The sequence below is a fragment of the Equus caballus genome, chromosome 1, assembly GCF_041296265.1.
Source record: "Equus caballus isolate H_3958 breed thoroughbred chromosome 1, TB-T2T, whole genome shotgun sequence".
Classification (NCBI taxonomy): Eukaryota; Metazoa; Chordata; class Mammalia; order Perissodactyla; family Equidae; genus Equus; species Equus caballus.
In genome coordinates this window covers 16,017,683-16,030,996 of record NC_091684.1, presented here as the reverse complement: position 1 = coordinate 16,030,996, position 13,314 = coordinate 16,017,683, and the positions used below count along the sequence as shown (strand labels likewise).

Here is a 13,314-nt window from a genome sequence, read left to right as displayed (position 1 = left end):
CTATTCAGATGAATCGGCAAAGATGCAAAGTAGGAATAAATGGCCTCTCTGTGTGAAAGGATTAAACAAATCACATGAGTTAATAAAGGTAAAAATCTAGCAAAATTTTAAATCTCATTTGTTCAAGAATAAATTATCCAGGAACAGTTAACATCATGACACGAGGAGGTAAGCTGTCACCATAGCAAGTAGCTTGTCTTATGAAATTTCAGATAGTGGCATGAAGAACCACAAAGGTGGCAAAATTTTCTCTAGATCTCCTGGGGTATATGGTGCTTTATTCAGGCACTCAACACCATCAAGTCACCTTAGGCTTCAGAAAAAGTGAATTCTTGTCTGCAGATATGATTTCCTGCTGCAAGAATTTAAACATAATTTCTTCTTCTTATGAAAGGTTTCTCTCTCAGCATTATTAAAGGTTTAAATATGAGATTAGGGATACAAAATAATTAGTACTTTTAGTTTAATCACTAGTTTATAACAATTAGTACTGTTACATTTTCATTTAGTTTAGTACCTTTATTTTTAAAATAATTGAACAAACTAGAGCTTTTCAAATTCAAATTAGTGAGAGAAAAAAGATGAAAACATTCCGAAGAAACTCAAAATTCCTTGGTCTTCCAGTTAAAGGAAATCCTAATGTCATGGACTGAAATTTTATAACTGAAGGATGAAACTATATGTATGGAACTGAAGTTTAAATTTTTGTGTGTGTGTGTGAGGAAGATTGTCCCTGAGCTAACAGCTGTGCCAATCTTCGCGTGTTTTATATACGGGACGCCACCACAGCATGGCCTGATGAGCAGTGTGCAGGTCCACACCAGGATCCAAACCCATGACCCAAGGTCGCCAAAGCAGAGCGCATGAACTTAACCACTACACCACCGGGCTAGCCCCTAAAAAAATTTTTTTAAATGTCTAGCTCCTGGGTTTGAAACATTCACATGGAATCGGAACATCTACAACAGAAGAACACTTTAGGCCACAAGAATGTCTTTCCCGGGTGTTTTAAGGCCCTTTCCATATATCTTTTATAAGAAGAGAGTAAAACACTGGCCTTTAGAAAATTTTCTGAGAGAAACACCAGCTGATATCTTTCATACCTTTTACCACCCTTCTAGTGATGCAATCTAAGCCAGTATTTTGAAAAAAGGATCCCAGGAACATAAACTTCAGGTCCTCTGACAAGGGGTAACATTTGACGCAGAGCAGTCTTCCCAGATGTGCTTACCGGATAGGATTGGGAGGTGGAGGGGGAAGCGGTGGAGGAGGAGGAGGCGGTGGAGGTACTGAATTCTCAGACTGGTTCACCCGTTTCTGGAGTTCATCAACTGCACAGAGAGCAAGCAGTCGGAAAAGAGCTGAAATGAGCAACTTAACACCTTCTTTTACATGTAAAGGAAAAACACAACCTCTCTCAAAATCAAATTCTTTTTTATTAAGGTAAAGTTAGAAATTTCAATATGAATCTACAGAACTTTTTCAACTTCTTATCATCCAGTCTACTACCACTCATGCAAGAGAGGCCTTACATATGTTACGAGAAAACATTACCATTTTTTACTCCATATACAACTACAGAAAAAAAAAAATTCAAGACAATGGCTGGATGGGTGGGAAGTAAAGATTGAGTAGGTTGAAGAAATATTTGTTAACAACAGAATATACTACTCAAACACTAAGAAATTGGTAATACTTGACTTTTAAAGTATATAGACCAAGAATTAATTTTAAAGATGACATTTAGTAATGAATTTTAATAGCATACTTTCCTCTTCCACTTAATTTCCTTCAAAAACTACAAATCCTGGAGTTCTTGATTTAAACCAAATTCAGACTCTCAAATGTTTCTAACTCAGAAACTTTTTGCTCTTTCGAAGAGCATTCTGGAAGTATAATCTATTCATTCAGTTCATTCAAGACATTAATGAAACAGGTATTTACTAAGCACCAACAATATGAAAGGACCTATGCTTGGTGCTGTTCAAGACAAAGTATCTGACGTCAATTTAAATTTAAATTTTATCATGGATGCAAATACTTCAAATATGGAATCTAATGGGCTATATATAGGTACTAAATACTGTTGGCACCCAGGAATAGCTCTGCCTCTCCACAGCCATTCCACTTTCTCCACGACTGACTGTACCCTCAAAGATCTAGCCAATTGTTTTTACTCTCAACACTTAAATAAGCAGTGTGGATTATCCTCTCCAACACCAAGAATCCTCTAGTTATTTCATATGCATTTGTCTCTCTCTCCAAAGGGAGTCTGAGTTCTTCAAGGACAAAAGGCATGGTTTCTTTTCTTCTATATTTCTTATAGAACCCTAGGGTAAGGCTGGGTACACACACAGTAGATACTAAATAAAACATGTTCAAAACCGAATCTCAAATACCTCTAATGTCTACCCCCTCCATGTATAATAAAGGTGGCTTTGGCTACAGGCTGCCCTGATATACACAAAAAAGAATGGAATATTTCTTAATTTTAAATAAATTGAAAAAAAATAAATTGTAATTAATTTCCACTGCGGATTAGAAAGTACTGAATATTTTTTAAAGGAAAAAAGCCTACTTGGTTCTTCTATACAGATTTCAAAATTCTAGTATAAAATTATCCAAAAATATCTGAAGTGAATACTGAAGCTGTTATAAAGGAAATACCTGCCTCCTTAAATTACCTACCTTCCAACAGAAACTTATTACTTATCCCTGTGCAATAATCTAACTCACACATTCCTGTAAAGCCTTCTACAGTTGAATGAATAAATCCTTTGATTTAAGTATCCCCTGGTGTTTTAAAAGTTTTTCCATTTAATATATATATTGTTGCCCATTTTATTGTTAGGTGTGACATTCAAAGTATTATCATGTATATAATTAAACACCAAAGATGAAGGTAGTAAGAACCCCAAAAGTTTCTTTTTTAAAATGCACCTAAAACGAATAAAATAAGTTCTTAATGAACACTCATCTCTAAAGCCTTGAGAAATGCTGAAATTTTTGGTCTTCCCATATTAAAGGTATCTTTCTGTATTTTTTCTGTCTCTTAATGCTGTATGGGATAAGCACTCACAAAGGCTCTGAATCCAAAAAAGAAGTTTAAATATTTGTCGATCATTTGATTACAGCAGCCATTCCACTGAACTGCAACAGTTAGCAATGAAGGAATTTAAAAACAAATCTTGGTAATTTTCTACAGCATTCAGTAAATGTTCTGGATTGAGTGTATGCCAGGTTTTGTACTGGGCATGAGAGATTCACAGATTAATAATAAGACAGTAGCCTACTCAATGCTTTTACCGGAATGCTTTAAATTTCTGGCTTTCTCCTCAGAATTCTGATATTTCGATTCCAATTCCTTTTTATCTTCTTCTAGAAGCTCCAGTTGCTGTTTGAGATTGTGGATCTCTTTGTGCAGTGTTTCATTTTCTAGCTGCTCTTGTAATTCTTTGACCTAAAAGTTATACAGAGACTTTTATGATATAGTTTTTCCTTTGTCGAGGAAAATAAAGGGAAAAAATTAACGTTTCCCTTTTACTTTGCACTTCATAGCAAAGAGATTCCAATTCATCTTAAATACCACGCAAATTCTTGGATACAGATAATACCTAAAATCATTATCAGCTATTTGATTCAACATAAATTTATTGGAGACCTATGTCCCAGATAATTTAATTTTAAACATGAATTTTAAAAAAGTAAAATAATACCTTAAAAATAATTTAAAATATATTAATATTTTCATACCTATTTTCCAGAGAAAAATTTAAGTACTATTAAAAACAACCCTGGGGAAACAACTTGGTAACAAGTATCAACAATCTTAAAAAAAAAGAAAGAAAGGAGGAGGAAAGTTCCTTTGATTCAGTAATACTACTTTTAGAATTTGTTTTAAAAAAAATAGACAAATGTTCAAATATATTCACTAAAGTGTTCATAACAGGGAAACACTGGAAATAACCTAAATGTCCAGCAATATTGTTGATTTAATAAATGACAGCGTGTTCATTAAATAAAATACTATATAACCATTTAAAATCACATAGCTCACTATACAGTGACATGTGAAGATAGACTACCAATTGAAAAAAAATCAGGTAATAGAACAGTATGCATGGTATGATTCCACTTAAACTATAGTCACAAAATTATATATTTATATAAAGTTTCAATATGCACCAAAATATGGGATTCTGGGGTAATTTTAATGTTCTTTTTAACTTTCTCTGTATTTTTAAAATTTGTTTATTAGAAGAATTATATGTTATTTTTATAATCATAAAAACAATACAGCTGTGTTTAAAAGACTGCTGAATCTGCAAGGGAACTCACAGACAGGTAAAAAATATTTTAAACCACACACATGAAAGATTATACAGAATAACTGTAGTTATAGTGTAGCAGCTTTAGAAGTACTGATTGCTATAATTTCATTCATAACTTTAATCTTCAGGACCTCTCCCACTACCCCAGCAAGATATACACACAACAATTTAGTTCCATAGGTTCTGGGCATGTGCTATTTACTAAATGAGTGAACCAAAGGAACAGGACTTTTCAGAAACAAAAAATTCTAGCATAAGCTAAATAAAAATAAACATTCTTTGATGCTCTCTTTATTTTGAAAAGGTAATTCCCGCATATGAGGACAGAAAAAAATTCTTTCCTTCCTGTCTATTCCCCAGTCCTCTTTCCCAGGGGCAACCACGGTTGCCACCTATTCATCTGGAGATGCTCTAGGAATACACCAACATTTCTTACTGAGGAAGAAATAATCAACGCTACCTCACAACCAACTTAGTAGAAACTTCAGAACTTTCAAGGATTAAATGTCAATACTGTTGCTTAAAGAGACTTCGACAGGTGATGATAAATAGCAGCTAACAGCCTTTCCTTCACAAAGCAGGTACATTGTAAGTAGCATAAATATTGATGTAATTTTTCTTAAGTGGTTTCTTTAACTTGAAAGCCTTTGTTCCACCTCTTCGCCTCTCCTCCCCTCCCGCCTCCTCCTTCTCACCTACCACGATGACTACCCTTTCCGCCTAGCATACAGAGGTAGGCTGCGTCAGCTGGAATAGCTCCACTCAAACACGCTGAAATAACCACTTAGGATGTCTTTAAACATACACATTTGTGCAAGTTTACAAAATCAGAAATTTTCTTTAAGCGAACAATTGCTACCAGCACAGACTTCTCCTCCCTCTTTGAATAAAATCTATGCTCTCCAACACGCTCTCTGAGACTAATACATTCTCCTAGTGTATGCAGTCTCCAAAAAACACAATGAATTCACAGGTTTCCAAACTGGGCATTATGTGCATTATCCAAGCTCTTTTTGAGTTTTCTCTCTTTCCCTCACTTCTTCTGACCTTTTGGACAGTTTAAAGATCACTATAAAGTCTACAATAGCGCACTATAAATTTCACACACTAAGTTCCTTTGACAGTTATTTTTTTCTAAAAGGTGAAGAGACTGGAAAGACTTAGTAACTTAGGCAAAATATGGAACTGTAAGTGACTGAACTGACTCCTCTCATTCTGAATGTGTGTGTGTGTGTGTGTGTGTATTAAGACTCCAGAAGAAAATCTGTTACCTTTTGCTGATGTTGAATTCTCTCTTCTTCAAGGAGCTGGGTGAGTTTTGCATTTTCATCTAAAGCTTTCAAAAGCTGTTGGTCAGGAGCAGAGTTCTGGAGCAGAAGGTAGCTTTGTCTCTTGAGCTTGTTTTGTTCAATGAACATCTGCAAAAGTTAATTACAAAAACGTATATACCGATCAACCTCACATATCTCCTCAACTGAAACTTGAGCAAAAGGAAAGGATGTGGAGCTTTTATTAAGAAGTTAAAGGCGATTTCTGAATTGTATAGTATAACAGTTTCGGAATGAATGACGGCTATTTCATTCATTCATAAGTTTCATACAATCTCCAGTACCGTTACCCCAACAAGGTATACATACAATCACTTAGTCCTATACTTCGGTTTTTAATATTTTATAACTGCTTTAAAATACATTAACACTAACAGTAGTAGCTAATATTTATCAAGAACTTATCTTGTGCCACGTACTCTATTAAATTTTTTATACACATCATTTTAATCCTTAAATCAATCCTACGAGTTAAATGTTTCTACTACGAATAGCTGAAGTGCACTAAACATTATGTAATAGATATGGTGGTAATCATTTTACACATATCATATCACCTGATCCTTAGAATAACATGGTCAAGTAGATACTATTACTATCCTATTTTCACTAATAAGGTAACTGAGGCTCAGAGGGGTTAAGCAACTTTCCTAAGGACACATATAAGTGGCAAAACCAGGATTTAAACCCCGATCTGACTGATTTACAAACCCAAGCTCTTAACTACCTGGGTAACCTCCTTTCTCTGCTGTGTATTAGACCCAATGTTTTGTTTTAAACAGATTAGTTTTTCCCTAGTAATGAAAGTAGTTAACAGTAGGAGGATAAAAAGAAGGGAAAAGGTATATTAATATTTATTGAGCACTTTATTAAGCAATTTACATACATGATTCATTTAACCTTCACAACTTTACATGAGTGAAACAACATTATTTTCTATTCGCCTGTTATTCCTTTTCCTAATACCCTACAGAAGTTAGCCAATGGGTGACTCCAAGCATGAAATGTTTTACAAACTCCAAAATTAGTCCCATTTTATAGTAGACTTTACATTTTCAGACTCTTAACAGCATTTTAAAGTGAAATTTACATTCTTCTTCCAGCTGACTCCTCTTTCAGTGTAAGAAGGAGAGGTATAGAGACAGCGTGAATGAACACGTGTGTGCATGTGCAGAGTGCCAGGCTACCGAAATGTGAGACCAGAGGTGTCAACATACTAGGGAAGGGTAATCAATATTCATCACAGCATCTTAAATTTTTTTTTTTGTAAAGATTGGCACCTGAGCTAACATCTGTTGCTAATCTTTTGTTTCACTTTGTTTGTTTCTTCTTCTCCCCAAAGCTCCCCCTCCAGTACATAGCTGTATATTCCAGTTGTAGGCCCTCTGGCTCTGCTGTGTGGGACGCTGCCTCAGCACGGCTTGATGAGTGGTGCTAGGTCTGCGCCCAGGATCCAAACCAGAGAAACCTTGGGCCACTGAAGCGGAGTGCCCTAACTTAACCACTCAGCCACAGGGCGGGCCCCAGTATCTTAATTTTAGACCAATGGTATAACCGAAATGAGTTATTTCGGGTTAGTATTATTATTACAGTAATTTCTTTTTTATATATTTTTCTCTCTTAACAGTTAACTGGTTGGGGTCCCTTGCTGGTGTCTTAGGAAATACCTCAGAGTCAACATGAAAGGCTTGCTAATAGCTGCTGAAGTAAGTGAGGTTCTCTGGCTTTCCAGCAAGCGAGGCCTTACACCAAGAGTGCTCGGCGGCCAGGAGCAGGCAGAGAGGAGGCAGGCAGTGGGCAGTGACCTCAGCAGTAAAACAACGCAGGGCACAAGCTGGCATCAACGCGGAGGGTGGAGATGCCACTCACTGCACCAATTCTCTGCGCTTTGGTTCTCTCGGGGAAAAAGGATAGTTCCCCTTTTCCATGCAGCACTCCGGAAAACTTGCTTACATGATTAAAAATTATCTCAATTTTGCTATTTTAGAGAGAAAAGAGTAAAGACTATGTCTTAGGAACATTAATAAATGTGAATTTTCTTTTGCAAAACCCAGTAACAATCTCTAAATAGTAATAAGATGAAAAGAACAGATAGAAAAGAAATTCCTTTAAATAACAACGGTAACGTGAAAAAAATTACTCATTAGACTGCCTTTCCTAGACTTTAAGACACTAAAATAAAATATCCTACATAATGCCTTTCCAAAGATGTATCTAAAGAAAATTCAGTACCAAAATGCTAATAAATCTGGTTTTTAGCTACAGTAAGAACTTGTTGGTCAGAGTTATGAAGCTGTTCTATTAATAGACAAATAATATCACATGTACCAGAATTTCAGAGAAATTTCATAACTCATTTCAAAGAATGAGAAGAAAATCTTTTGTCATTAATATATAATTCATTCTCTCCAAACAACATGAAAATATCATCTGAGTTGTTTGGAAAGAAAAAAGAATTGATTACATAATACTCTCACAGTACACTGGAACTACATATTGAACAAGGTATCCACACCTTTAAAAAAGAAAAGAAAGGGGCCAGCCCAGTGGTGCAGTGGTTAAGCTTGCATGTTCTGCTTCGTCAGCCTGGGGTTCACTGGTTTGGATCTCGGGTGTGGACCTATACACTGCTTGGCAAGCCATGCTGTGGCAGGCGCCCCACATATAAAGTAGAGGAAGATGGGCATGGATGTTAGCTCAGGGCCAGTTTTCCTCAACAAAAAGAGGAGGATTAGTGGCAGAAGTTAGCTCAGGGCTAATCTTCCTCAAAAAAAAAATAAAATAAAATAAAATAATAAAAAGTAAATAAAAAGAAAAAAGAAAAGAAAAACTTACTGAATATTAACACAAATATACTAAAAAAATAGAGGAAAGTCATTTAAAATTGAAATTATGTAGAAGAAATACAAAAACCTAACATACTTATGAAGACAACTGGCTGTTTCTTCCTTGTTGAGGGGGATCATGTTTTGGTTTTTGTTCTTTAAATGGACAAGTGGGAGTAGGAGTGGAGGAGAAACTTTCGATTTTTACTTTACACATTTGAGAACTGACTGTATTTTTTACAAGGCATATATAGTCCTTTTGTAATAAAAAATATAAAGTAAATTAACTTTAAAAATTGATTTCTAAGGGGGCTGGCCCCGTGGCCAAGTGGTTAAGTTCGCGCGCTCCGCTTCAGGCGGCCCAGCGTTTCGTTGGTTCGAATCCTGGGCGTGGACATGGCACTGCTCATCAAACCACGCTGAGGCAGCGTCCCACATACCACAACTAGAAGAACCCACAACGAAGAATATACAACTATGTACCGGGGGCTTTGGGGAGAAAAAGGAAAAAATAAAATCTTTAAAAAAAAAAAAAAATTTGATTTCTAAGGCTTTAGACTGTAAGCTCCACAAGGACAGGGATCCTATTTGCTTCCTTCACCATGATATTCCCACTATCAGCACAGTGTCTGGCTTAACCCGTTTGCTGGCTGGACTAAGAAACAAAATGTAAAAGAGGGGTACTTCTCTTATTTGTGTGTGTGAGGAAGATTGTCCCTGAGCTAACAGCTGTGCCAATCTTCCTCTATTTTATGTTGGATGCCACCACAGTGTGGCTTGACAAGCAGTGCCAGGTCCATGCCCAGGATCCGAACCTGCAAACCCCAAAGTGGAGCACACGAACTTAACCACTCTGCCACTGGGCTGGCTCCAGAGGGATACTTCTCTTATTAACCCAAGTCATATACCTTTTAGCAGTAGTTATCTGTTGAAAACCTGCGAATTTGTAAACCATGCAAACGGGAAGATATACTGGTTTTAATCCAGCTTTATTTTAAAAAATCGTTTTCTTCTCACTATTGTGTAGATCAAACTTAAATACTGTGAAATTACTGAGCACCCTTGCAAATATTTATGCTACCAGTAACATAAGTGCCAGAGCTCTTGCTTTCCTTCCTCAAACTTCTATCTCCTCTTTCTGGGCTAATCTGTCAGCATGATTGTTTCCACTAACCACTACCAAGTGAATGGCAGAGGAAACCATTCATTTTCATTTTCTAAGTGGAATCTTGCTTCTCCCGTCTATCTCCTATGCCACTACATGGCCTTCAAGTTTTTCTTTGAGCTGCTTTGTATTTTAACATCATTCTACAAACAACAGATGGAGAACTGAAAATGTCTCTCAAATTAAAACCCTGGCATTTGGGTCAAAGTTGGTCAATCTTTTCAGTTTTGCAATAGAGTTGTCTTCACATCATCTCCACTCTCCCTCCCCCTCAACTGTTTATTCCGTTCCATTATTTACATTGCTGCAGCTTTTTCCAAAGGGCTCTGACACACCTCAGTTCTTTCTTCTTTATTCCAAGCAATAAGGGAACAGTATTTACTCACCTTTCATTAAACTCTCTGGATGAAATGAATCCTAAGATTTCAAATCAGATCTTCTTGGAGTAAACCTTTTGTAAAGTTCTTTGCTACACAGCTACATTCAAGCACAGAAAGACTCCTGCACAAAAGCGTACCTTGAGTTTCAAATGTCATTCCCATAACCCCATGCTTTGTCTTCCTTCCACACCTTGAATACTTCCACCTAAGAATGTTTTACCTTCCCTTAGCTACTTTCCTTCAACCTTCAGTATGCATACAGATTCAGAATTTTTATACGTGATGAAAATCTCATGCGGATCAGTTCCACTTCCATGAGTTGTGACGGTTCAGCCAACTGGCGTCTCATCATTTTCCTGGAAACCAGTCCCAGAGCCAGAGAATACCCAGTGACTACATGTCCACAAAGGTAAGCCAGAACACAAGAAGCTCAAAGCTTATCTCTAACATGAGAGGAAACTCATTACTCTGGTGAAAGGCTGAGATAATGGATGTACAACATGGCAATGTTCCACAGCAAGTGGAAGAATCAGCTCACACGAGAGCACTGTATAGAAGCTGAAGAGAAATACTAATACCACAATACTGTTATTCGAGATGGCAGATGGAGACGTAACCCAGATTCTTAAGGCTACTTGAAACATACAAAAATCTTGTGTTCAAGCTGGACTTTCCATGACAAGTTATGGGTATCCCTAAATATAGTTCCTTTCCCCTATACAGCATTTTATAGTTTACAAAAGACTTTTTAAAATCGTGCCATTTGTCTCTAAAATCCTCTTGGTTAGACTGGTATCATCACCCATTTAACAGATGGTGAAAGTGAAGCCCTAGGAGGCTAAGGGACTGCTCTAAGGCGAGACAACTAGTAACTGACTGCAGTGCACAAAATCTGAGCCCAGATCTTCAGACACCAAGTTCAGTAACTGGATACTAGTCCATAGCCTCCTCTCTAAATCAGCAGATCCTTAATCAAAGTAACAAGTTCTATTCAACCTCAAAAAATATTTTGTCATCTGCAAAGTTTTTAAAAAAATAAAAAACAAGGTCCCTGCAAGATACTTACCTCTTGTGCAAATGACTCTGCTTTCTTTCGAAGGTCCTTCTCCAGTTCCAAGTTTACTTGCATTTCCTCATACTCTTCTACTGCTAGCATGGACACTGAAGACGACAAGGAATAGAAAATGGATGATATGTCACACAGATTATCAGGACTATGGATGGAAAATAGTGTTGAAAAGATTCTTTCAACAGACATACAAGCACCCTCATCCATTGCTCGTTAGAATATAAATTGATAAAATCTTTTTGGGGGCAAGTTGCAATGTGAGTCAAAAATCTAAAACTATTCATAGTCTCTGACTCAATTCCACTTCCAGGAAGGTATTTATTCTCATGAACATATGCAAGGATGCTCTCTCTGCATCATTGCCAAAAAGAGTGAAATAATCTAGATGGTCTAACATTGAAGGATCAGTAAAATATGGTATGTACAGGAAATATTATTATGCCATCAAAATTATATTGAAGAAGCATATTTACTTAACGGAAAGACATTTATGATAAATTTTTTAGAAATTAGTTCACTTTTATTTTTTAAAAGCCACATACAAAACACACCAACAACGTATTTCACAGAAGAGGAAACATGTGAAAGGCCAAAAAACATGTGGAAAGATACTCATCATCATTAGTAATCAGGGAAATGAAAAGTAAAAACTCAGATACTTTTTTATACTAACCAAAGATTCAACAGGCAAAAATTAAGAAGTATACCATATAAAGCTTGAAGAGGATACAGAACATTGGGAACTAATACACTGGTTACATGAGTGTAAACTTACAGATCTACTTAAAAAGTAATTTGGCATTATGTAGTAAAACTAAAGATAAAATTTTACCTTTGGCATATATCTTCATGAAACTCTCAGACATGTACACCAAGAGACACGCATAAGAATTTTCATAACAGCCTAACTTAGGTCAGCAAAAAACTGGAAAAAACTCAAACGTCCACCAACAGCATACTGGATAAATGAATTCTGGTATAGACATTGAATTAAATGTTACACAGCAGTGAAAATAAACGCACCACAGCAATGCTCTCCTACACAGACGAACCTCACAAACATAGAAAGTTGCAGAAGGACATGTGCAAAATGTTATCATTTATATAAAGTTCAAAAACACCCAAAATTAAACAGTATGCTGTTTAGGTATATATAAGTATCTGGCAAAACTGTAAATAAAAGAAATGATAAAAATCCAAGGGAGGAGTATGACTAGAGAGGGATGTTCAGGGGCTTGTAAGGTACCAATGGCTAAAAAGATATTTATATTTCTTCTGCTGGTATTTTCTTTGTCTTCCATATATATTATAAACACATTTAATAAATAATTTAATGTATATATAGGGTTTAAGATTGGAAGAATATACACTGAAATGTTAGTGGTGCTTATCTCTGGACTGTAAAGGTTGAGATTTTTTTCCTTTCTCTATATGATTCTATACTTTCCACCAAAAAAAGTATATTATGCTTTTATAAATAAAGAGAAAAAAATACGTAAGTTATTTTCAAGGGTTCCCACGTTTACAAAGAAGAGAAACAGCTTTGGATCCAGGCCCAGAGTCAGAGCTTTGAATTAAAGAACCACTGTCGGACAGACACTGTCAAAGAGAAAGTCCTGTCAAATAAAAGCAATACGAATTCTTTGCTACTTTTTTGACATTTTGTGGCCTACTTTGTTAAATAATGATACAGACAGCACAGAGGGAGTGATGACGCCATTACAAATTAGGCACAACAGAGGTAGATATCACTCTAGCCTCTCCATCTGCTTCTGGCCAGCACTTTCAATTCTGAGCTGAGTCATATCAATAAAATCTTTTAAAAGGCTCTCTTAATGGCTGTTTTCATACAATGTTCCACCAGGGCACTTCAGTCCTAACTGACTAAGGACTGGTTTGCTGAGTAATAACATAGAATTTCAAACTCTGTACTGTAAATCTACTGACTGCCTCCTCAGAGGAAAGACTAATAGTCTTACTCAAGTAAAGCAATATAAGTGGTGGTTTGTGATGTGAATTATAGGTCCCTGAGAGCTAAATGATTTTCAAACCTATTAAAAAAAGAAATTTCATGATGAAAACAAAGAAGACAATGACTATCTGAAGCCTCGGGCAAGATAATTGACTCTAGTTTCTATGTCCAGAACACTATAATAAAAAAGTGAATTTTGACATGTCCTGGCCCTTTTTACTTGGATTCTGAAAGAAATTAGGTT

At 36.2% G+C, this 13,314-nt stretch overlaps 1 protein-coding gene across 7 annotated transcripts in view; it reads right to left on the bottom strand.

Annotated features, from left to right (window-relative positions):
* SHTN1 (shootin 1) overlaps window positions 1-13,314 on the bottom strand; it is a 99,972-nt gene that overhangs the window by 41,978 nt on the left and 44,680 nt on the right. For all 7 annotated transcript variants that reach the window (XR_011436439.1, XR_011436442.1, XR_011436441.1 and 4 more), the window contains 4 exons: window positions 11,096-11,190; window positions 5,603-5,749; window positions 3,307-3,460; window positions 1,232-1,331 (listed from right to left, as the gene is read on the bottom strand). Coding sequence is in view for 3 of the 7 variants with exons in the window: in XM_005602205.4 (XP_005602262.1) it covers window positions 1,232-1,331; window positions 3,307-3,460; window positions 5,603-5,749; window positions 11,096-11,190 (496 nt within the window). In the remaining 4 variants the exon portion in view is untranslated. The remainder of the gene's footprint in view (window positions 1-1,231; window positions 1,332-3,306; window positions 3,461-5,602; window positions 5,750-11,095; window positions 11,191-13,314) is intronic.